The sequence below is a fragment of the Ascaphus truei genome, chromosome 15 (assembly GCF_040206685.1).
Source record: "Ascaphus truei isolate aAscTru1 chromosome 15, aAscTru1.hap1, whole genome shotgun sequence".
NCBI lineage: Eukaryota > Metazoa > Chordata > Amphibia > Anura > Ascaphidae > Ascaphus > Ascaphus truei.
Genome location: NC_134497.1, coordinates 46,919,582 through 46,945,216, shown reverse-complemented (window position 1 = coordinate 46,945,216; position 25,635 = coordinate 46,919,582). Strand labels below are relative to the sequence as shown.

Sequence of the window (25,635 nt, the reverse complement as noted above, 5' to 3'; positions counted from 1 at the left end):
TGTCTCTATACATTCTCTCTACCTACCAATTAGATTGTAAGCTCCTCTTTCTTAATGCCACCTTTATGTCTGAATCACCTGATTCCCTTGATCCTGCAAACTAAATGAATAAAAATGTCCCTTTCCCCCATATTATAACAAACCTTTTAAAACTAATTTGAAAATACTGCCCGTTATTTCTATGTAACATATTCACCTGATTCTATCTGTGGAAATTTAGAGGAAAAGAATTGTAATTCTGGGTAAGGAAATAAATCGCCTGGCCAGTACGATAAACATCCTTATTATTCTAGTGACTGGACTGTTTACAAAAAGATGGTAAAGATCAAATGACCTTTCCAAATTTGTCCTTTCTTTATACTTCTTTTTCTCCACAGATACCCAAACTGTCCTCTGCCCAGTGTTAATTAGTTTATATTATAGTGGGGGTGTACACCTTTTAAAATTTTAAATTTCAACATGAGCAATTAATTATATTCTTAATTTAGAAACACTTGCAAGTTCCTGGATAGTAATTTTATATACATACAATAAACATATATTCCTATTATTCAATAAACATAAAACTTTCACATAGATAGGATTCACATAGTTTCTTACAAACACACACACAGGGGTTATTCATTCAATCAACCCTTTTACCATATTCATGCCTGGAAATCTAATAAAACATTCTGAGAGAAAAAAAAAAACCCTATACTTACTATGTTCCTTGCTGAAATTTCACAATACATCAAAACTCCCTAAATTTTTCAATCCAGACCGGAAAATATTATTAATGCAAATCAATTTACAATTATAATCTGTCAATTTGGCACAAATAATTTGGGTTGCATGTCTTAAAGCTGCAGTTCAGTCAATATCCTGCATGTGTTTTTTTTAATAAATCAGTTCTGTAGTAAGAAAAAATACTTTTAGCATTTTCTGTTTTTAAAAAAACAACTTTGAAAGACCAATTTTCTTGTATTCTATTTTAACAAGCATTTGCTAAGTCACTGCCCCTTCATGTCCTGTCACAAGCCCTGGCACACCCCTTTGTCAGCCCTGCCCTCCCTCTAGCACATGTCAGTGCAGGAGTGCTCATGAATATTCATGAGCTTCCACTGAGAGACAGAAGCAGAAGAAAAACAGATCCCTTCACTAATGATGTCACCAAATTTCACCGATCAATACATGGAGAACGAATTGACCTGCAGCTATACAGTTCTTTAGGTAATTAGAGATTGCACACATGAAACTATTGAAGTAAAAAAAAAAATTAAAAAAAAAAAAGACTGAACTGCAGCTTTAAAATTAAATTAGAAAATTTACATTTTCTGTCTTTTATCTCTTTGACTTTCTGACACTTTCTACCATTCTCAGTCTCCTGTCACTAAACCTTCAATCAACACTCCTACAACTTTCCTGTGTAACAATCACTGAAGAGAAAAAAAAAAAAGATTGGGGCTAGTTCCCCGACACCCTCCTTTTCTTCAACATAACTTTTTGCTTAACTGAGGGGGACAGATTGTCAAGAGAAAAAATACTTTATTTTCCTTAGTTAATTCTGCTTAGAATCCATCTCCTCCCCCCCCCTCTCTGCGTAAGAGGCATTTCAACAGGGGGTGGTCTAGGGTGCTCAGGAGTACCCTCTTTAACTTTGGTTTTATGACTTTTATCCCCTTTGTCATTTCTACTAGAAATAGACCCCGTATCTTAACAATTTCTTATCTTAACACTTTCTAATAAGCGGCACAGCGTTATTCAAATGCAATTCATAAAAAGCCTTATGCACTCAAACACACAAATATAGTTTCCTCAGACACACTAGATATTTTTATTATTATTATTTTTTTTTTTTTACTTATTTCAGTCGGGGACTCTAACCCGGACTCACTATATGAGACTTCAAACTCATATAAGCCTATAACTCTCGACCAGGAGGTATGACTAAAGTGGGTAGTTTTGGATTCAGGGACACCGGGAGTTTATACGGACAAATAATATCACGTACTTACCCGATCGCACTGAATCCCGCTTTCTGACACCAGATATAAATTTCTCGCTTTCCGCCATAGGGTTGCGACCCTCTCCCTTGGTCCAAGAGCCTCCCGGGAGGACACCCTACGACATCTAGTGCGCTGTTTCAGGAAACTCAGACGTCTGGAGAGAAGCACATAAGTTCAGACACGCAGTAGCCTTGCTCAGTTACTTCTCTGGTTTATTACAGAACGCATCCAACTTATATAGTTAATTCAGGGCGTAGTCTTGAAATGAATATGTCCTTTTAACACAGGACTTCAAACAATACATGGCATTTGATTAAATACTGTAGCAGTTACTTGGTTAATTTCCTTTCATCCTTAAGGGCAGTTTCCTGCCTATCGTAAAAGATAACAGAAGAATGTGTTTACATTCATTTACATAGCAGCCACAAGCAATTCTTTGCAGAAAAACAATGGTCATTGACAAATACTTTCGGTTCCTGATTATATATCTGTGGAAACACTGTATGCTGGGTGATAACGGTGATAACGGTGAAAGGCAGGGTTGCAGACCTGTCCAATACATGCAAATGAGCACACCGTAAAATATTTCCATTTGCTATATGCTTTACTGTGGAGGGTTTTTGTCACTTTTTTTACCCACCATAACTTAACTAAGTGTGTGTACGTACAACCCTGAGGAAGGTTCCGTTGTTTTTTGTGTTGCAATACAGTACTTTGAATTCTCATTCTGTGTGTGCTGTCTCTCCTTACTGGAGCATCATCTGGTAATATTCATCTTTATTATCTTTTACGGGACATAGCATCTGGAGTTTATTCTATATAGGTGTGCCGGCTGCTGTGACATATATATATATATATATATATATATATATATATATATATATATATAATGTATATATATATATATATATATAATGTATGTATATTATTTATATATATATATATATATATATAGAAGGAAAAAAGCTGCGCCTTACAGGAACATATAAACTATGTATGTCTATGTAAAAATATATCTATTGTATAACCTAATAATCTAAGCAATAATGTGTAGGTATACAGACCTATAACCATAAGATAGGCCCATTACAAACATAAAACATGTACACATGGAAAAAAAAGCAATTGAAAGGATAAACCAGTCCTCAGATAGTTCCGATGATGAATATGGGTGCTGGTATGTAGGGTCTCCGGCAGCTCTCAATGTGGATCTACCACGTCCACAGGATATCTAAAAAGGAAAAGAGAGGAGAGAGCGCACGCCCATAGCGTATAAAAGTATATTTAATGAAGGGGAGGGGGGAGGGAGGGGTAAAAAACGCACTTACAAGAAGTACAATAAAATCAAGCATATGTGATAATAATCACCACCATCCGGTCTAACTGCAAGCTCTTGGGGCAGTCCCAGGCTCCGTTGGTGAAGGAGCAGCGTCTCAGCAGATTCCAGGACTGATGTAGGTCATCCGGTCAAAATGCAGACTTTGGGGGCATTCCCAGGCTCCGTTGGCAAATGAGCAGCGTACCAGCAGTGTCCCAGGGCTGGTGTGCTGTAAATAGTCCCAGACAAAAGTTCTGTATGGATAGTGCCTGCAGCACTAGCGCTAGGATCAATCCGCTCCTGCGCTGGATGTAGACTTGAATGTCAGTGCGTCTGACGTCACGACGCTCCCTGACGCGTTTCGTCAGTCTCGGCTAACTTTTTCAAAGGGATCTTGAAAAAGTTAGCCGAGACTGACGAAACGCGTCAGGGAGCGTCGTGACGTCAGACGCACTGACATTCAAGTCTACATCCAGCGCAGGAGCGGATTGATCCTAGCGCTAGTGCTGCAGGCACTATCCATACAGAACTTTTGTCTGGGACTATTTACAGCACACCAGCCCTGGGACACTGCTGGTACGCTGCTCATTTGCCAACGGAGCCTGGGAATGCCCCCAAAGTCTGCATTTTGACCGGATGACCTACATCAGTCCTGGAATCTGCTGAGACGCTGCTCCTTCACCAACGGAGCCTGGGACTGCCCCAAGTGCTTGCAGTTAGACCGGATGGTGGTGATTATTATCACATATGCTTGATTTTATTGTACTTCTTGTAAGTGCGTTTTTTACCCCTCCCTCCCCCCTCCCCTTCATTAAATATACTTTTATACGCTATGGGCGTGCGCTCTCTCCTCTCTTTTCCTATATATATATATATATATATATATATATATATATATATATATATATATATATATATATATATATATATATATATATATATATATATATATATATATATATATATATATATATATATAATGTATATATGTGTTAGTGTGTCTTGTTGTTTAATCAATAAAATCTTGTTCATTTTTTCTGAATTGGCGGAGCATCTGTTTCTTTTTTACCATCTTTATCTTATAGATTAGTTTAGGTGTAATTTAGAGTGCTACTAAGGGGATTGTCTTTGTTCTTTTCATCTGTGTGTCTTATATAGTTTTCACTATCCCCTAGCACCATCAGGTCCTATTTAATTTATATACTGACTTTAATTGGGATATATATTTTATTTTACCCTTCTAGTTAGTTTTATTAAAGGGCTTGAGTTAACTTTATATATTATGTGTTGAGCAACTTCTCCTTTTGTGTGTTCTATATATATATATATATATATATGTGTATGTATACAGCAGGGCCCCGCTTCTCGGCGATCCGCCATAACGGTGTTGCTGAGAAGGGGGCCGCCGTGTCCGCCGTGTGCAGAACGGCGCATTGCCAGTCTGCGTATGTGCATGTAAGAGGACGTGTGCAGAGGTATGCAATGGAGACTTTAAGGTGAAATTAAATAAGGCTTTTATTGCGCCTGTTTCTTTAACACAAGAAAATCATCCAAAAGGATGCACTAAGGGGTCAAACAAAGCTTCTGTTCCACTTGGGAGTATTTCTAGTGAAACCTATGCAGTCCACAACTCCCTTTAGATTAGCATGTCTCCCAGCCTCAAACATATATCTTGATATGTGCAGATATACAAAAAGTCTTAGAAAGGAAAGTCTTATCTGTTTTTTGTAGGGGAAGGCTTCTTTGTTCTCCAGGTTTAGAAGTAGTTTCCCCTGTGTCTTGCTGGCAGCGTGCAGGCTCAAGACGTCTGTCTCCTGGTTCAGCTCACAGATGTGCTAAGGAGTCTCACTTCCTGTCTCAGAGGCAGGCTTTTTCTAACACCTCTAATCAGCCAGGTGCTGGTCAATTAACCAGCACACTGCTGGATTAGAGGCAAGTTTTCTGAACAGGGTAAGTCCCTTGTTACATACCTCCCCTGTTTGTGGGAAGCTCGGGCTTGCCACGGCCAAAGCCCATCCTTCCACTCTCATTCGAGATATCTCTGTGACTTGAATGAGAGTGGATGGAGGAGAACCCTCAGTCCTGCTGGGATTGGAGCCCTTCCTCCAGATTAGTAGTGTCTCCTCCAGAAGGTGCTTGAGATCAGCAGTCCTTTTCCCAAGTACAGTCTTTCTACTGACCAAGTGGTCCTGAGCTTTCCCCTGTGTCGGGCACTCCTCTTTTTGTAGGCAGACTGTATGCAGAGCGCATATGCAAATCGCTCTCTCTTGCCATCCTTCCTATGTGCTCCACTTAAGCACCAAATGTCCATTTCCTGGTATCACAAGAGCGCCCAAGAACATCCACTTGAGCCCTCAGTTCTTGAAGCTGTCTTCCTGCACTTTTACCATTCAATGTAGTCACCAGTTCAGCTTCTTTGGGATTGAGTTGCGAGTTCAGCTCCATTTCCAGAGAATGTCCTATCTTTTCAGCTTCCTCAGCTAAGGATTCTTCTGGCTTTGATTCTGCACTCCTACCTCTGTTTGTTGCCTGTTGGGCGGTTGCAGGTTTGGCTAGTGCTTTCTTAGGTGGCTCAAACTTCGGAATCTTGTTTTGAAGGTGAGTGGTGTCCCCAGCTCTCACTGCACCCTTGTCCTCACGGGCATTAGTTACTGTGGGATACCGATGCTTGGGCAGAGCCAATACCTTTTCCCGTATTGGAGGAATCTGTAAGTTACTGGGCTGCAGAGTCTCACTCTGTTTCTTGAGTGTTTCCTGCCATTCTCCTTTCAGGGTCTTTATTTCTTCCCTGTGCTTTCTCTGAGCTTGCTTCCACCTATCATTCTTTATTTTGTGGAGCACTGTGAACTTCTTCGCTTGGGCCGCAGATACTCGTCTCAGTTTCTGGACCTTTTTGCGCTCCCTCTTGTACCGAGTCACCTGGCCTCTAAGCTTAGCCTCTAGCGATGCTTTGGTGATGGTCAGGGTAGCCTTCAGTTTATCCTGCTGCTTTGCGAGGACGCACTGGGTAATCAGACGTTCCTGCAGCACTTGTATTTCCTTAGTAGCCTGCAGATTTTCTTCCTGCAGAGTTCGCTGCTTCTCGACATTCTGGAGGTGTTGTACGCAGACCTTGCAGTTGGTTCTGCAGTCGGTGCTCTGCTTCAAATTTTTCATCTTCCAACCGTTTCTTTATTTTTTCAAGCTCGTGCAGCTTTTCATTGTTTCCATTGACGTGGTTTGTCAACTCCAAATTTTCTTTTTTTAATCTTACATTTTCTCCTGTTTTCCATCTCTGTACTATTCAGGGCCTCCTTGCAGTCCACCTTCCATTTTTGCACACCTGCTTGGAGGCGGACTTCCATCTCCAGGTTTAGGTTCTGAAGCTCCTTCTGAGAGACTTTGAGATCTAAGTTAAGATGTAGGATAGTTTTCTTTGAAATGTCCAGCTCCTCAGCAAGACTGTGAAGTTCCTTTCTGGAGACTTCCAGTTCTGTGCGGCAGCTGTTGATCTCATGATGTGAGGCATCCAGTGCTCTGCGGAGTGTATGAACCTCCTTCTGAGATACATCCACCTCTATCCGGACACTGCTGACCTCCTGTTGTGAGGCATTCAGCTCTACGCGAAGAGTGTGAACCTCTTGCAGAAAGACTGTCATCTCCTTCAGTGCCTCCTCATGCTTCAGCTTAGCCATCATTTTATCAGATTGGCTCCGCTTTTCATCCATGACGGTAATAGTAGCGTTTGCAGTATCTAGCTCAGTCTTGAGATAGTCCAATTCTGTCCTGGCCAAAGAGTGCATTATGAGCACATCTTTCTGTAGCTTCACGTTATTTTTCAGTAGCTCTGTGTAATCATCTTTCTTCAGTTTCAATTGTTCCTGGAGCAGATCACAGTCACGCCTGGCATCCTTCAGGGCATCCCCAGGGCTGGTCAAGGGATCGTCACTCACTGGTTCCGGCTCCGCTTCCCTGGGATGGTTGGTTGAGGGTTTCTCACTATTAGCACCGGACCGACACTTCTTTGGGGTACACTATTTCTGCCTTGGGCCCTCTGGATATTCGGTCATCCGCGGGACGACTTCTCCATTTTCTCTAGGCTGCAGGGCATTTCAGAACCCCTCTTCCTCCGCAAGATCTGCAGATGTGTCTGTTCCTTCCACGGTAAGTGAAGAACCACTTTTCTTTTTTCGCCTTTTTGTTTTGGATGACACCGTCCCCTCAGGGATACTGGGGTCTCCATCTTCATTTGAAATTTTAGCAGCGTCACTGAATCCACCCTGCTTTTCTTGCAACTGTAATAGCTGACGGAAATATTCGGTGATCCGCTGCTCCCGCTCTCTCCTGCCGATCATATTTGTCATCATAGGGAGCGGTCTTTTCGGTTCATACCGTGTTCAGGCACCCCCACCATTCTTGGGGTGTTTTGTGGGTGTGACTCGGTTTGGGTTCCCCATAAGAGATGTCTTCCTCCTCATCGAACTTGAAGGGCCACTCTTCCATGGGGTAGGGTTCATTACAGGAACGCTGCATCTTGTCCTCCATTTTGGGGCTATCATCAGGTGTATTTTTCTTCCTGACATCAGGAGGCGCTATTGCAGCTGTTGCCACTGTATTTGCTAGAACCCCAAATGGTTGTAGTCCTACAGGTGGGCATATTTTGCTTGTAGACATCGTAGCTCTCACAGGCCTCTCTGTAGACTTTTTCTTCCCTTGGGTAAGTTTTACAATATTAGCATTACTGTGCATGCATTCACTCTCATCGTCTGAATAAGGCCTGAAGGGACACTGCTCCGTTTGGTGGGGTTCTTTACACCAGGATCAAATTTTCTTCCCTATTTTTGCAGAGTCTGTATTTGACTTCAGCTGGGTGGCCATTTTAAATTCCCAGGGTTCCATTTCTTTAAACACAATGCTTGCTAGCTGCCCATTTTCTGGCGTCAGCAAAGGCATTTGGTTTTCTGCTTGAGTTCAGTAATTTTCAGTCTCATCTTTGGGTAATAGGGAATAGGGCATTCACACTTCCTACTTTGGGTGCATGTTGTACTCCCAAGATACATACAGACTTTACTTGCAGAAAAAATATTCTCTTTTCTTTTTTTCACTTTCTTTCACTCTGGGCAGGGCGACTTAACTCAGCAATTGGCTTTGGGTTACCCATTACACAGTTAAGCAATCCCTTTTTATCCGGCGGGGCAATTTTACACACAGCATTTGTTTGCTGAAAATTCCCCTGCTTCAGCACAGTCTTGCATCAATTTTCACACTTTTCTGCATACTGTATACTCCATTCACAGCTGGTAGTCCTATGCGGTGTGGCAGCCTTTACTTGCAGAATCAGTACCGCTCGTGGGTCACCATCTGTATTAACTGCTTCAGCGAAACATTTGAAAACAACAAACGCCTATCCCTTTTAAGGGCTAACTTACTTCTTGAACCCTGACTACGGCTGGAAGGCAAAACCCTTATTTCAATGACCATATTACACTTTATTGTGATAGGCAAGTAAGGTTTACCTGCTTCAGCACAGTCACTCTCTCCTCTTGGAAACGGGGAGAAGAGTCCATCTGTGGTTTTGTGGCTTTCTTCAGTGCAGTGTAGATTTCCTGCCTGGGTGTGTATCCACTTAATTCTGGTCTCTGCTGCATGTGATTCTTTGTTTATGTTGCTCAGACTGTTTGTAGGCAAAAAGCACAAAAAAAATTCACAGGCAATCTCCGGGGATCCCTTTTAACTTCAAGGGCCACCTCAATCCCAACTTCTGACACCATATGTAAGAGGACGTGTGCAGAGGTATGCAATGGAGACTTTTTTTTAAGGTGAAATTAAATAGGCTTTTATTGCGCCTGTTTCTTTAACACAAGAAAATTCATCCAAACGTATGCAAATAAGGGGTCAAACAAAGCTTCTGTTCTACTTGGGAGTATTTCTAGTGAAACCTATGCAGTCCACAACTCCCTTTAGATTAGCATGTCTCCCAGCCCCAAACATATTTCTTGATATGTGCAGATATACAAAAAGTCTTAGAAAGGAAAGTCTTATCTGTTTCTTGTAGGGGAAGGCTTCTTTGTTCTCCAGGTTTAGAAGTACTTTCCCCTGTGTCTTGCTGGCAGCGTGCAGGCTCAAGACGTCTGTCTCCTTGTTCAGCTCACAGATGTGCCAAGGAGTCTCACTTCCTGTCTCAGAGGTAGGCTTTTTCTAACACCTCTAACCAGCCAGGTGCTGGTCAATTAACCAGCACACTGCTGGATTAGAGGCAAGTTTTCTGAACAAGGGAAGGCCCCTGTTACAGTGCACCTAACAAAAATCGCCGGTTACACGGCGATTTTCGCTTTACGGCGGGTCCTGAGAACGGATCCCGCCGTATTAGTGGGGCCCTTGTGTGTGTGTGTATATGTATATGTATCTATATATACAAACACACGTGTGTGTGTGTGTATATATATATATATATATATATATATATATATATATATATATATATATATATATATATATATATATATATATATATATATATATATATATATATATATATATATATATATATATATATATATATATATATATATATATATATATATATATATATATATATATATATATATATATATATATATATATATATATATATATATATATATACTGCACCGACACACTTTATTCGAGCAAATACCCAGTATGTACCTGGCAGATACCTGGAATGCGCCGCTCCTCACCTCTGACAAGCCCCGTTGCGTTTGCCTTCCCAGCCTGGGTTCATGCCTGGCTGACGGGCGGCTGATCTGTTAAATGATAATGATTAGGATTTAATAGGCTGCAATGCTTCGCGTGTCTACCAGATGGCATAAATTCATGAATTGTAATGCAGTATATATATATATACTGTGCAGTATTGCAGCCAGCGGGAATAAAATGCTTCAATCCCTGCTTGGAAAATACCTCAATGCACTCGGGCAGAAAACAGTCACAAACCTCAATACACCCGGGTATACCCGAAATCGTGGGACTAGCCGAGCTCGAATAAAGTGTGTCGCCAGTGTATATATATATGTATATATATATATATATATATGTGTGTATATGTAAGTATGTACAGCCGCGGCCCCTTTAAACCTCCTACATGCCCGTAAAAATGCGGGGATGTTCTCCGTTTGTAACGTAGTTTCCCGCGCGCCAGCCGCATTGCCCAGGCAGCGCTAATGACGCCGCACCGCCCGCGTTTTTAAAAATCCCGCGTTTGCGGCCGCAGGAGGTTATATAATATATAATACATATACACACTGTGACAAAATACCTTTTTTGTCTGCAGGGTTCTTGTCTGGGAATCTTAAAACCCACTGCCTTTTAGGGTAAGCACAGTCACAGGACCATCCAGATCTGGTTTAAAGGCTTTATTTTCATTGTCACTTCAGACAAAATCAAGGGACACCAAATCAATCCAAAATAAATCCTAGCTCTATCTGAGCATTAACTAGACAGTAATTCTCTAGCTATCTTTGGGTGGCTTCCCACTTACCAAACAACAAAACAAATATCATGAAGCAATACCTGTTGCAGGCCAGTGCCTGTCTGTAGCATCCAGCTCTCTCAGCTGGAATGAGGGGAGAACTGATCCAGCCTGCCCTTTCTTACACTCTGTTAATTAAGTCCAGGTGATCTGCACTTGGCTTCTTTTGCAAAACCCTCCCTGGCCTTTCCCTTAGTAGGGATAGGTATAATTTGCAAATGCAGGGTTTGTGTACCTCCCATCCATAACTTCACCACCTTTCCTTTCACATTTCCTCCCCCCAGCTCATTCCTACTGGGGTGAGCGACCATGGACATCAAGGAGTGTACCCTAGAAAGCCCATCAGCATTTTCCTATTTCAGACCTGCCCTCTGTTCCACAGTGAAATTAAAGGACTGGAGACTAAGGAACCACCTGGTCACCCTAGAGTTTCTCTCTTTACTCTGGGACATCCAAGTTAGTGGAGCGTGGTCTGTAATTAATCTGAACTTTCTCCCTAAGAGGTAATACCAAAGAGCCTCTAGAGCCCATTTAATTGCCAAACATTCTTTTTCCACTATTGAATAGTTCTTTTCTTGTGGGTTTAGCTTTCTGCTCAAAAAGTAAATGGGGTGTTCCTCACCCTGATTTTCTTGGGACAAGACAGCCCCTAAGCCCACATCAGAAGCATCCGTCTGTACTATGAACTCTCTAGAACAGTCTAGCGTTATCAAGACAGGATGGGCACAGAGAGCTTCTTTCAATGATTTACAAGCCTGATCTGCTTCTGGAGACCACTTAACTGTAACTGGGGACCTTGCTTTTGTGACGTCCGTTAAAGGGGCAGCAATTGTGGCAAAATTTGGGATGAACCTTCTGTAGTACCCCGTCAGACCTAAAAATGCTCTTACCTGTTTCTTGGTAAGTAGCTGGGGCCAGTTTTTTTTATAGCTTCCACCTTTGTTATCTGTGGTTTAACCAATCCTCTCCCAATTGAATAACCTAAATACGTTGCCTCCTCCAGACCAATGGTACACTTGGGAGGATTAGCAGTTAAACCAACGGCACGAATGGAATTAAGTACTGCTTGTACCTTTTGGGAGATGGGACTCCGAGTCTTCACTGTGGATAACAACATCATCAATTTATGCCGCCGCATATCTAGTATGGTATTTTAGAACCCTGTCCATCATTCTTTGGAATATGGCAGGGGCACCATTTAGCCAGAATGGTAATACTGTATACTGAAACAGGCCTTTGGGTGTTGAGAAAGCAGTTTTCTCTTTTGCCTGTTCAGTGAGAGGGACCTGCCAATAACCCTTTGTTAGATCTAGAGTTGTCAGGTAACGTGCTTTGCCCAGTCTCTCTATTAACTCATCAACCCTATTGGGTCTGAGTCAAATTTGGAAACGCAATTTAACTTGCGATAGTCATTACAAAATCTTAAAGTGCCATTAGGTTTTGGAACCAGCACAATAGGACTGTTCCACCCACTATGTGACTCTTCAATTACCCCAAGTTTTAACATCTTTTCCACCTCCAAGTTTATAGCCTCCCTTCGGGCTTCAGAAAACTTATAGGGTTTAAGATGAACCTTTTTCCAGGTTCTGTTATTATGTCATGTTTAATGACATTAGTTTTCCCTGGGGGTCACAGAGAAAACATCCCTATTCCTCCTTATGTACAGGCAGAGTGTCTGGTATGTTCACCTCAGGATCAGTGGTGGGAAGTTCTAAGGGCTTTAAAGCAACCAGGACTTCCCTATCCTTCCAAGGTTTTAACAAGTTTATATGATACAATTGCTGAGGTTTTCTTCTTCCTGGCTGCCTTACTTTGTAATTAACAACACCCACTTTCTCAATGATTTCATATGGGCCATGCCACTTTGCAAGAAACTTGTTCTCCACTGTAGGGACCAACACTAATATCACCAGGTTCAAACTCTCTGACCCTAGCATCACGGTTATAGCTGTTTTTCTGCGCTTCTTGGGCTTTTTGCATATGTTCCCTGACTATAGGCATGATGGCTGCCATTCAATCCTGCATCTGAGATATATGTTCAATCACACTACGATGAGGTGTTGTCTGCTATTCCCAGGTCTCTTTAGCTATATCTAGTAATCCTTGAGGATGTCGCCGATACACCAGTTCAAAAGGGGAAAATCCTGTAGAGGCTTGGGGCACTTCTCTAATGGAGAACATTTAGGTAGGGTAACAATGTCCCAATTTTTCCCATCTGTGTCAATTACCTTCCGTAGCATACTTTTAAGGGTTTTATTAAATCTTTCCACTACGCCATCAGTCTGGGGATGATATACTGAGGTCATAATTTGTTTTACTTGAAGACACTTGCACAATTCTTTTGTGACCCTAGACATAAAAGGGGCTCCTTGGTCTGACAGGATCTCCTTGGGAATACCCACCCTGCTAAACATAAGCATTAGTTCCTTTGCTATGGTCTTTGCAGTGGTATTACGTAGGGGTATTGCTTCTGGATGGCAGGTTGCGTAGTTCAGAACAACCAGTATATACTGATGCCCTCTAGCGGATTTTACCAGAGGGTCCACAAAGTCCATAGCTATCCTTTCAAAAGGTACATCAATTATAGGTAGGGGTAATAGAGGGCTACGGAAAGCCTTGAAAGGGTCTGCACGCTGGCAGTCAGGACATGAGGAGCAATAGTTTGTTATTGCAGCAAGCACCCCAGGCCAGTAAAAACCCCTAAGGATTCTATCTCTCGTTTTCTCAACTCCCAGATGTCCTCCCAGTATGTGGCTATGTGCTAGGTTTAGTACAGTGTTACGGAACGTCTGGGGAACCAGCAACTGCTTAGTGATGGCTGAATCCTTTCCCCCTACTCTATAAATTAGGTCATTTATCACTTCAAAGTAGGTATTAGGCAACACATTTTCTGGCTGCGTAGCAACCCCATTCACAACCTGGACATTATCTCTAGCAGGGACTAGAATAGGATCTTCCCATTGGGCGCTCTTAAAATTAATAGGACTGACTCCTAAGTCCAGCAAATCATCCTCCTTCTCTGTGCTAGTACTAGGCTCTTCACTGCTGTCAACAGGGTTGTCCCCTACTAACACCGGCAAAGGGCAGTCATTTTGATTTTTCCCTTCCCCATTACAACCCTGGTCACTCTCCAAATCAACCTCAGAAAATGGAAAGACATGTTCCTCATTAGTTTGACCCTTTTCTGATGAGCCTTGGGCTGCCTTCTCTGTTAATGACCATAACTCTAGAAAGTTGGGGAAACCTCTACCGAGCACCACATCATGGGCTAATCTGGGTACTACCCCCACCCAGTAATTTAGGGTACCACACTGGGTTCCAATATTTACCTCGAGCTGTGGGATATTCCCTTTTATCACCATAGATGCAAATAATTTCCATCTTCTGTATATTCTCTATTTTCACATTCGGTATTACAGGCTTTGCTACTAAGGTGACCATGCTTCCTGAATCAAGCAGTGCTCGAGACATTTTCCCATTCACCTTTACGTAGCACAAATGAAAACTATTACCACCATCATTATTAGTAGACCCACTACACCCACAAAATGAGTATGGTCCCATCTTTTCATCCATATTGCATTCCATGAGTTCATCTTTAAGTGGGCAGTCCTTGACTGTATGACCAACCTCATTATATTTAAAACATGTTATAACATAATCTGACCCCCAATAAGTTCCTTTTCCAGATCTATTATGTCTGAACGTGCCCCTGGCTCCTGGAGTAGTGTCCTTGGAATCTTGGGAATATACTTGTGGCTCTCCAGTTTCCCTTAAACCCGGAACAGTCTTACCAGGTCTTGCAGGATCCTGGGCCTTGGAATTGCGGGTTTGTTCAGCTGGAGCAGGGCGTAGGAGTTCTCCTGCAGCGATATATCTCTCCACCAAAGTAATCAGCTGATCCGCTGTATGGGGGTCGCTTTGACTGACCCACCGACGCAGAGTAGCAGGGAGGCCCCGCAAATAAAGGTCCATCACTAAAAGCTCCACAATGTGGCTGGCGAGTTAACCTCAGGTTGAAACCACTTCCGGACAAGGTGTGTGAGGCAAACATTTGGGATCTTGCAGCCTTGTCAGTAGAATACGACCATAAGTGGAACCTTTGCGCCCGTACTTCAGCAGTCACTCCCAGGCGTGCCAGAATCTCATCCTTCAGCTTGTTGTAGTCGCTGGCTTGCGCTGGTTCTAGGCCATAGTAGGCCTTTTGAGGTTCTCCGCTCAAAACGGTGCCAGTATGCTTGCCCACTCAGCTGCCGGCCATCCCTCTCTTTCTCCTGTGTGCTCAAACACCAGAAGGCACGCCTCAACATCATCTGTCGCAGTCATCTTTTGAAGGCAATGACTGGCCCGAATTGCCTTGGGTCCTTGGAATCTTGCATCATGATCCCCGCTCAGCCTCTCAGACATAGCCTGCATCTCCTGTCGCAGCTCATGGATGGCACCTTGCTGTTCCGCATGGGTCACTCTTAGTGCTTCAGCGTGTATCCTGTTTGTCTATTGCTGTGCAGCGACAGCTCGCTGTTGTGCAGCGGTAATTGCAGCGGTAGTTTCTTGTTGTGCAGCGACAGCCTGCTGGTGCGTCTGCTGTTGGACAGCATTAGTTTCTTGTTGTGCAGTGATAGCTTGCTGCTGTGTGGATGTATTTTGGAGCAATGCCTTGACAATATCCTCCATGCTGAGTTTGAAGTAGTTTTATACCCTCAGACATATGTATTTCAAACTCTTCTGTCTCTTCTGATTTTCTCAGCCTCTGCACGCATCAGCAAGCATGCAGAGGCAGAAACTATAGCCGCGCTGATTACAGATGCAGGGACTTTGTGCATCTGTTCAGCGCGGCTCAGCGACGCTGATTCCACTATGTCCTGGGCCTTACACTCTGTTAATTAAGTCCAAGTGATCTGCACCTGGCTTCTTTTGCAAAACCCTCCCTGGCCTTTAACCCTTAGTAGGGATAGGTATAATTTGCAAATGCAGGGTTTATGTACCTCCCATCCATAACTTCACCACCTTTCCCAATATATATATATATATATATATATATATATATATATATATATATGTATGTATGTATGTATGTATGTATGTATGTATGTATATATATGTATATATGTATATATGTATATATGTATATATATATATGTATATACTGTCATTAAGGTTATGGTGGGTAAAAAAAAGTGACAAAAACCCTACACAGTAAAGCATAAAGCAACTGTAAATATTACTGTATGTTCATTTGCATGTCTTAGACAGGTCTGCAACCCTGTCTTTCCCCATTGTCACCCAGCATCCAGCACTTCCACTGCAGCAAGGGATTCTGGGAAATGACATGCAAATGAGCACTTAGTGCCACCTTTTGTCTCAAGCTCGTATTACACAAGCCAATCCTCAAGCCAATGCATGCTGTTTTAAACACAGCTTTTAAACAGAGGCTGGGATGAGATGCAAAGCCATTAGACCTACTCACATACATGTTTCAACCTTGATGGGTATCATCAGTGTGAGGCTGGTCTTAATGGCAAGCAGGTTTGAGACTAGACTAGGTAAAAGCTGTGTTTAAAACAGCATGCATTGGCTTGAGGATTGGCTTGTGTAATACGAGCTTGAGACAAAAGGTGGCACTGAGTGCTCATTTGCATGTCATTTCCCAGAATCCCTTGCTGCAGTGGAAGTGCTGGATGCTGGGTGACAATGGGGAAAGAAAGGGTTGCAGACCTGTCTAAGACATGCAAATGAACATACAGTAATATTTACAGTATATATATATATATATATATATATATTCACTTGTCTTAGGCTGGGGCCATAGAGGGTTGGGCCGCGCTGACGCTGAGGCTCGCCTGCTGAAATCTGCCCGATTTCATGCCCATGCAGGCGAGCCAGCGGGCGTGATCAGAGGCGGGGGGGAGAGCGAGGGAGGCGGGGCAGTGACGTCGCTGGGCCAATCGCCCGCTACGCACCGACGTCGAGGCGCCGTGACGTTGACGCAGCTTCGCGCTGATTGGATGTTTTCAGCCGACAGCGCGCTGAAAAACAGCTTGGCTGTCGGCTGAAAACTCCAGCGCCTGCGGACGCTTGCGTGAGCCCCCTCTCAAGGCATCCTCATTGAGGATGTAGGGGCTCAGCGCTGAGCGTCCGCACGGCTCAGCGCGGTCTGTCCTTCTATGGACTCGGCCTTAGGCCTCGTGCAGGCTTTCGGAGGGAGGGCGTGCTTACGTGAGGGCTGCATTCCGAAACAATGTATGTAAAGTGAATTGCGGTTGTCAGGGTAGCAGCTGCCCTGTCTCCGAAGTACGGAGTTGACGCTGGCTACAGTTTCAATAAACGACCCAAGTTGTTTATTCGAGCTGCAGCAGCGTCACTGGTACTTTGGCAGCCAATGAAATCATTTTTGATAATGATTTCAAGACAGCAACACCGATCCCTAAGCTGCTGTCTGTAGTCCCGCCTCCTCAACTCTTGAAAATGTCTGCTGGGGATGATGTGCATACATCGCCCAACAGACTGACGCTCGCGAACGCCCGCCCTCCAACTCCTGTCTCTGGCACCCTGAACGAGGCCTTAGGCAGGTCTGCAACCCTGCCTTTCACCATTATCACCCAGCATACAGTGCTTCCACTGCAGCAACGGATTCTGGGAAATTACATGCAAATGAGCACACCGTGTCACTTTGTCTGAAAATTCATTGTTAGGCGCTGACCCGTGCTGAGGAGCGCTGGTGCTTACCAATGAGCCCCTGCAGCCGCAATGAGAGCGGCTTTAGCAGGGGCTCGCACGCTTGCGGAAGCGTGGGTCTTAGGAGAATTTTAGATTCAAGCGCTCAAGGGAGCGCAGGGCCGGTCACATGAGCGGTTCGCCCAATGAGGGCAAACCAGCTTCGTGACGTCACTGGCCCGCCCCCGACACGCCCACAGACGCACCCGCAGAGAGATAGAGAGAGAGAGAGAGATATATATACACACTAGCTGATAGACCCTCCCCCCCTAACCAAGGCCAGGGAAAGCAACCGATTTCCCTCGGCCTCAGCGTGCCTCCGTACGGCTGCTGCAACCCTGGACGCAGCCTTACATGGAGCCCATATAAGCTAATGCTCGCTGTTAACACAGCTTTAAAGCAAAGCAGATATATACTAGCTGATAGACCCGGCGTTGCCCGGAATGTAAATAGATAAAATAAATTTATGTTGTTTAAAATAAAAAGTATAGGAATAAAATGTAATGAAAGTACAACATACGTAGTTGATGAATTTGTATGTAAGAGTGCGTGCGCGGGAAGGGTTAAATGCAGTGAGGTAAATAATAAAATTATTATGTTATTAAGGGGCAACATTTGTAAGTGGCAAACCGGGACATGTTCTGAACGTGAAGGCAATGAAGAGTGCGTGCGCGGGAAGGGTTAAATGCAGTGATGTTTAAAATGTTTTAGTTGAAGGAAGAAATGTGTACATTTGAAGAGTAGGTGGCTTTTGAATTAGGTGAAGGGCCAATGTGAATGTAAGGCATAGGCTGGTGGCCATTTTATAATGGATATTAAGACTGCGTAGGTGAACGTGGCAATGTGAATTGAAGGCCTAGGTGGGCGGCCATTTTGTAATGGGAATAACAGTATGTGAAGCGGGAAGGCAGTTGAATGCGGACATTTTGTGTATGGTGATTTCGTTGGTGTAAAGATCGTGAATGCGATTTTTTTGTATGCAGCAACTTAAGGTAGAGTGCAGCCTATGTCGGCCGTGGGTGAAACAAGCTGCGCGGCTACAGGGAGTGTCGGGCGGCCGTGTGTGCGGTCCGGCCGGGCGTGTGTGCGGAGCTAAAGAGGATGGAGGTGCATTTTTTAAAGTTAAGGGAGAGCCCGGGCGGGCGTGAGTGCAGGCAGAGGGAGTGTGGAGTAGGCAGGAAGTTTAAATATTATACAGGGGTCATAGTCTCAGGTGTGTGTGTGTACACAGGGGTGACAATGTGAGATGGATGAAACTTACCAAGGACTCAGCAGGGGTTCTCTGGGGGTGTGGTGTGTGAGTGTCTGACAGTGAAGTAGGTGTGTACCAGTGATGTCATTGTACTTTTTGGCCAATGAGAGTCATGTGGGAGGCTGACTATGGGCGGGCGGACACAGGGACCAATTAGATTCACCACATCTAGTAACAATCTCAAAAAAAAAAAAAATTATATATATATATACACACAAAATTATGTAGCGCTCAGGTGGATATTAGTGACAATATATTTATATCATTCTATTAATATTAACTAATAAAAATCAACACACTTAACTATATATAACTACAAACCATAAAGTGTTAGTGATAAGAACTAAGTCCAGAATAAAAGTTTAAACTAAGGAGTACATTTATTAAAAAAACTGCAGCCCAAAGGAAATGCACTTACAGGATTAAAAAAAGCAAACATACGTGGGAGAGAAATCTCTGTGTGTAGTCATCTGCGAGGGTGAGTGGAGTCCCAGGTAGGCAAGGTACATCTGCACAGCTTGTAGCCACCACCAACTCCTGTCACAAGTTGGCGCCAGGAAACTGAGTCAATCAGTGCCTCCACGTCCTCTGCTCATGCATAGGATAGTTGCCAGCGCTTGAAAATGCAGCTAGTAAGATCGCAGGGACGCCCAGGACTCCGTGTAGACACACCCACAACGCAATGACCTCACCAACCCTACGCGTTTCGTCACACAAAGGCGAAGTGTGTGAGTCTACACGGAGTCCTGGGCATACATACATACACACACACACACTATTAGGGACCTGCTACATGGGAACACCCAATGACTGATATGTGAGCTTTTAATGAGACGCATTCTATTCATTGTACAAACAGTTTTTAATTATACTTTCACAGCAGAAACTATCAAAGGATTTGAAAAGATTTCTGCCACTTTAATTGGTGTTTTGCAGCTAGTGAGATTTCCTTTTAAATCGTTAAATATTATGATCCACCTCGTTAAATATTTTGATCCACTTAAAGGGGCCTATGCACTAAAGGTTTCTAAAAAAAAAAAAATCGCCGGGCCATTTAAATCACAGTTTTTATGAGCGTTGCTATCATGGTATTCAGAAAGCCTTGATTACCTGTCATAGCAAAATTCACAAAACGGGCTATTAGCCGGTGATCTGATGAACGACCCTCTGAAAAGGCCTTTCCCGGCGAGTTGTATATGCTGCAGAGAGAGCCGTCTCTCTCTGTGCAAATGTCGCTGGAAATTTGTGTATAAATTTTAATTTTGTTAATAGTTTAGATGAGCAGGGGGTCTCCTGAGCTGAACTGCATTGGTTTCAGGCTCGGGACCCCCTACTTCCCGAGATACATGCTCCGTTATGGGGTGCCGGTATGTTCTATGCATTTTATTGCCACGGTTCAGGTGACACGGACATGTAAATGCATACGAGATAACGGCACCCGATAACGGGGCCTGTATCTCGGGAAGTAGGGGGTCCCAGAGACTATCCGCAATGGTAATGAAGTTTACTGTAAATGCATTTTTATTGCATAGGATTCATGCCAGAGGTCTCTGGTGCTAATATTAATGGCTATTAGCTACAGAAATTCCCGGCATCAATCCTGGGCTGGAAAAATGCATTTTTTTTTCTAAGTCCCATCTCACCGCTTCTCTGCAGGTTTCTAACACCTTCACACCAAAGTTTTCTGGAGTGAGGATTTTGTGATAAAATCAACATTCTAGAGCGGCGATAGGCGTTCATAGCCTAATCACTGCTACTAGAATTGCGCGAGTTTATGAACATGCCGAAAAACGGGGCTCAGTGATTTTTTTTTTTTTATATAAGCAATTTTGTGGGGGCGATTCAGTCTTTTATCACCGCTTACTGAATAGCAGTAGGCATTTTGGGCGATAAGTGGCTTATGAACGTTTACTGCATAGGCCCCAAAATGTATGATCCACCATATCTACTCTCTGGGCCCTAATGCTGCACGTGTTGTGCTAAACCCTTCATTTTTACAATGTACATCTACAGTTTACTTTCATCCTGAACCTTTTGTGATATGCCAACTTACCTCTCCTGCATGGCCTTTTGTAAGACAGTTTGTGTAACAGTGACTTTTTTGTCTCATCTAGTACAAAGACCAGCTCCAATAATCCATCGATGCCAACACTGCAAGGTTGCTTTTAGCAGTCAGGATTACCTCCTCAAACATCTGAAGTTCAAAAACCCAAATGAGTATATGGAAAAGATGAGGACAGAACAATCTTGCAACATTCCAATAAATATGACAGAAAATGCATCTTTCAACCAATCAAGGCAATTGATAAACAATGCAACTGCTTCTCATCCCAAAAGATATATAATAGCAACTGCCACAGGAAAAGATCTTGGAGAAAGTGGGAAGAGTCTGACTTGTTTATCAGACCAGAACCTACAGAAGAGAACACAGACAGGGGAGAGACCGCATGTATGTGGGGAATGTGGGAAGGGATTTAGTGTGTTATCCAGCCTGATCAGACACAAGAGGTCACACACAGGGGAGAGACCGCATGTATGCGGGGAATGTGGGAAGGGATTTAGTCGGTTATCCAGCCTGAACATACACAAGAGGACACACACAGGGGAGAGACCGTATGTATGTGGGGAATGTGGGAAGGGATTTAGTCGGTTATCCAACCTGAACACACACAAGAGGACACACACAGGGGAGAGACCGTATGTATGTGGGGAATGTGGGAAGGGATTTAGTCGGTTATCCCACATGAACATACACATGAGGACACACACAGGGGAGAAACCGCATGTATGTGGGGAATGTTGGAAGGGATTTAGTGAATTATCCAGCCTGAAAGTACACATCATGACACACACAGGGGAGAGACCGCATGTATGTGGGGAATGTGGAAAGGGATTTAGTCAGTTATCCAGCCAGAAGGCACACATGAGGACACACACAGGGGAGAGACCGCATGTATGTGGGGAATGTGGGAAGGGATTTAGAGTGTTATCCAACCTGAAAACACACAAGAGGACACACACAGGGGAGAGACCGCATGTATGTGGGGAATGTGGGAAGGGATTTAGTGACTTATCCAGCCTGAAAGTACACATCATGACACACACAGGGGAAAGACCGCATGTATGTGGGGAATGTGGGAAGGGATTTAGTCAGTTATCCAGCCTGAACACACACACGAGGACACACACACGGGAGATACTGCATATATGTGGGGAATGTGGGAAGGGATTTATTGTGTTATTCAGCCTGGACACACACATGAGGACACACACAGGGGAGAGACCGCATATATGTGGGGAATGTGTGAAGGGATATGGTGTGTTAACCAGCCTGGGCACACACATGAGGACACACACAGGGGAGAAACAGCATGTGTGTGGGGAATGTGGGAAGGGATTTAGAGTGTTATCCCACCTGAACACACACAAGAGGACACACACAGGGGAGAGACCTATCTCTAAAGCCAGACATGTTTGGGGATAACCAGCGACTAAGACGCTCACATACAGGTGCAGGCACGAGTATTCTAACATCTGCCTTGGAAAATCTGGGGCAATCTCCCAGTAATGCTGTGACATTTCTGCAGACAGACTAATGGCCCATCGGATTAACACAACGGGGGTCTCTGGCAGTCCCATTAAAACTGACCAGGGATCCCTGCTGTGTTAATCTGATGGGCCATTAGCCTTTCTGTAGAAATGTCAGAGAAATGTTGCAGCATTACTGGGAGAATGTCACACTTGTGCGAGCCCACAGACAAGACCTGACCCCGGCACTGAGGTGGGAAGGACAGTGCCACACACCTACAGTAGCGAAGGCGGGCCCAGTAGGTGGTTTGTAGCATTGCTGGGTCTGGTATGAAGAAAAAGGGTTAATCCAATACTCGTCAGGTTCCAAGGGTAGGAGAGGTACACGTAGTCGTTATCCGTAAGCCAGGGGTAAAGAGCCGGAGAGAATCCAAATGCAAAGTCAGGTCTGTGCACGAGAGGTTAATCCATAAGCCAGGGGTCACGAGCCAGAGAGAATCCAAAGCCAGGTCGTTACACGGGAGGTAACTGTAGAAAACAAAGCAAGACAGGGCTGGACAAGCCAGGCACACACAAGGCTACACAAAGTCTATGTTCGGCACGGTATACCAGGAAGAGGCAGTCTTATATAGGAGACAGGAACCAGTAGGGGAGGGAGCGGAGGCGGGGCCTCCGCAGATGCCAGGATAGGCTGCAGGAGATAAGGCTCATAGCAATGCTTGACACGTAGCTGGGGCTCGTTGCACGCCGTCATGCGCGTGCACCGCGCACAGCGGAGGTGCGGCGCGTCCCGAGGGGGCGGAGCTATGCTCAGTGACCGTGCATAGAAAGAGCGGGTGTGTGCACGCTCTGTAATAGGAACGGTGATGCGCACATCAGCGGGGGCGAATATTCGGCAGCTGCCGCTGCAGTACTATAAATAGGCGAGGAGGGAACGCGTCGTAAGGGACGCACTCCCCGATTCCTCACAGTACCCCCCCCCCTTCAGGCGAGAACTCCGGGCGAGCCACTCAGTGATCTGGGTGACATGGAATTGTTCCTGAACCCTCTGGGCATAGTGGAATATCTGCGGCAAGGGAATTTGTCAGCGAGCGCTTTCCTCAAAAGAAAAAAAGCAGTGGCACAGCAATCAATAGAACCAGGGTGGGCAACCCTGTCGCCATTCGCCACTTGTGGCGAATTGGCTGTAAAACTGTGGCGAACAGGGCTGCCGGGACACTCAACCCCCCCCCCCCTTCCCCTTCCGTGGTAAGGAGCGCGCTCAAGCGGTGTGACGCGCTCCTCTCATTCCAACACCACAGCCCACTCCAGCAGGCGTGTGACGCCCGCTCCCTCCCCTGCGAGGCCGCTCCATGACGCGCTCCCTCCCCCCCCCCGAGCACGCTCCAGCGTGACGCGCTGACGGCCACCCGCCACCACTGCCCCCCGTCCGCCTGCCACCACTGCTGCCGCTGCGATCTGGTAGGCATTGGTGGTGGACGGGGGGAGGGTGCTTTCAAGGTTGCCGAGATTAAGGGTGCTGAGGGGAGATGAAGGGTGCTGAGGAGATGAAGGGTGCTGAGGGGAGATGAAGGGTGCAGGGGGGAGATGAAGGGTGCAGGGGGGAGATGAAGGGTGCAGGGGGGAGATGAAGGGTGCTGAGGGGAGATGAAGGGTGCTGAGGGGAGATGAAGGGTGCAGGGGGGAGATGAAGGGTGCTGAGGGGAGATGAAGGGTGCTGAGGGGAGATGAAGGGTGCTGAGGGGAGATGAAGGGTGCAGGGGGAGATGAAGGGCTGGGTGTGTGTATGTGTGGCTGGGTGTGTGCGTGTGGCTGGGTGTGTGCGTGTGGCTGGGTGTGTGCGTGTGGCGTGTGTGTGGCTGGCTGGACGTGTGTGTGGCTGGCTGGACGTGTGTGTGGCTGGCTCGACGTGTGTGTGGCTGGCTCGACGTGTGTGTGGCTGGCTCGACGTGTGTGTGGCTGGCTCGACGTGTGTGTGGCTGGCTCGACGTGTGTGTGGCTGGCTCGACGTGTGTGTGGCTGCGTGCGGGCAGCTGGCAATGGCTGCTTGTATCTTTGTTATGTACCCAGTCACGTCCTGGCTGTGCCCCAGATCATGGATTTGGGAGGGAATGAGATGAGGGGGGTGAAATGAGATGATGGGGGGTGGGGAGGACCGAGAATATATAAATAACATGACACCCCACCGACTGTGTGTGTGTGTTTTCATCATTTGCGTCTGACGCAGTTGTTACTGAGTAGTCAAAGTGTTCATGTTTTCAATAAACTTGTTCAAACAATGTGTGTTTTAAATTTTCGCATGCGCAACATAATACCTAAATTCTTACATAGTGTGGCTATTTTCACATCTAATTCGCCACACCTGTGGCTACATTGAAAAATTGGTTGCCCACCCCTGCAATAGAAGGTCAGCACCCCTAGATAGGTGAGGTTTAGAGAACATCAGGTCCAAAGTCTGGGCATCCTCAGAGGTTACAGGGGACACCGAACAGCATCTGGAAAAAAGCACACCAGTGCCCACGGTGGGAGCACAAGAAGCGGGGACTGGCACCACAGGCAAGGCAAGAACGTCCAAAAGGAGTGCTACAGTCTTAGGCTAAGGCCCCGCTCCCAGAGTCTGCGCGTCTGCACTGCATACAGGCGGGGCGCTGACATACACAGACCGCGATATGCGGTCTGTAGGGAGCAGGAGTGGGAAGCTTGAGCGGGAGGGGGGGCGTGGCTTGAGCGGAGGGACCCGCTACTCTCCCCCACCCCCCCCTCCATGGCTCGGGCTGCTGATTGAAGGTAAGTAAAGCAACACACATACACACAGACAGGCACACACACACCCAGGCACTCATACACACACACACACGCAGGCACTCACGCACACACAGACAGGCACGCACGCACTCAGACAGGCACTCACGCTGCTTTCACTCCCCGCTCCCCGAAGACTCTCCTCCCGAAACCTCCCCTCCCCATTGGCTTACAGCCACACCACGTGACGCGTCAACGCTAGGGATCACCATTCTCTTGTATCCCATAGCGGCTGACGCGCCACAGCGTGTAGTAAGCTGTGCAGCCAGGGGGGACCGGGACCGGCTCGGGAGGATTCCCTTGCTGGTGGGGAACTCGCATGTGGCCGCCCACGCCGCCGGGTCCCAGGCCTTAGAAGAAAGCACCAACAAGTCCAGACAGGGCACATCAGGTACTACACAGGGAGCAATGGGTAGCGAAGTTGACTTGGGAGTGGAAGTCAAAGACTCTGGCTTCTGGAGATATTGCAGAAGAATCAGTGCAGAATAAATCTGTTTTGTACACAGGGTCCTTTGAATCAGTACAGACATTTGGTACTGCTGAA

At 45.3% G+C, this 25,635-nt stretch overlaps 3 protein-coding genes across 3 annotated transcripts in view; all 3 read left to right on the top strand.

The window, feature by feature from the left end:
• The window catches only part of LOC142466918 (uncharacterized), a 28,149-nt gene extending 4,253 nt beyond the window's left edge, over window positions 1-23,896 (top strand). Inside the window, exon 2 of the mRNA XM_075572543.1 lies at window positions 20,876-23,896. Within this exon, the coding sequence (XP_075428658.1) occupies window positions 20,983-22,245 (1,263 nt within the window). The 5' untranslated portion in view covers window positions 20,876-20,982 and the 3' untranslated portion in view covers window positions 22,246-23,896. The remainder of the gene's footprint in view (window positions 1-20,875) is intronic.
• Window positions 1-25,635, top strand: part of LOC142466914 (uncharacterized) — a 608,435-nt gene that overhangs the window by 224,573 nt on the left and 358,227 nt on the right. The window lies entirely within an intron of this gene.
• Window positions 1-25,635, top strand: part of LOC142466913 (uncharacterized) — a 276,622-nt gene that overhangs the window by 9,958 nt on the left and 241,029 nt on the right. The window lies entirely within an intron of this gene.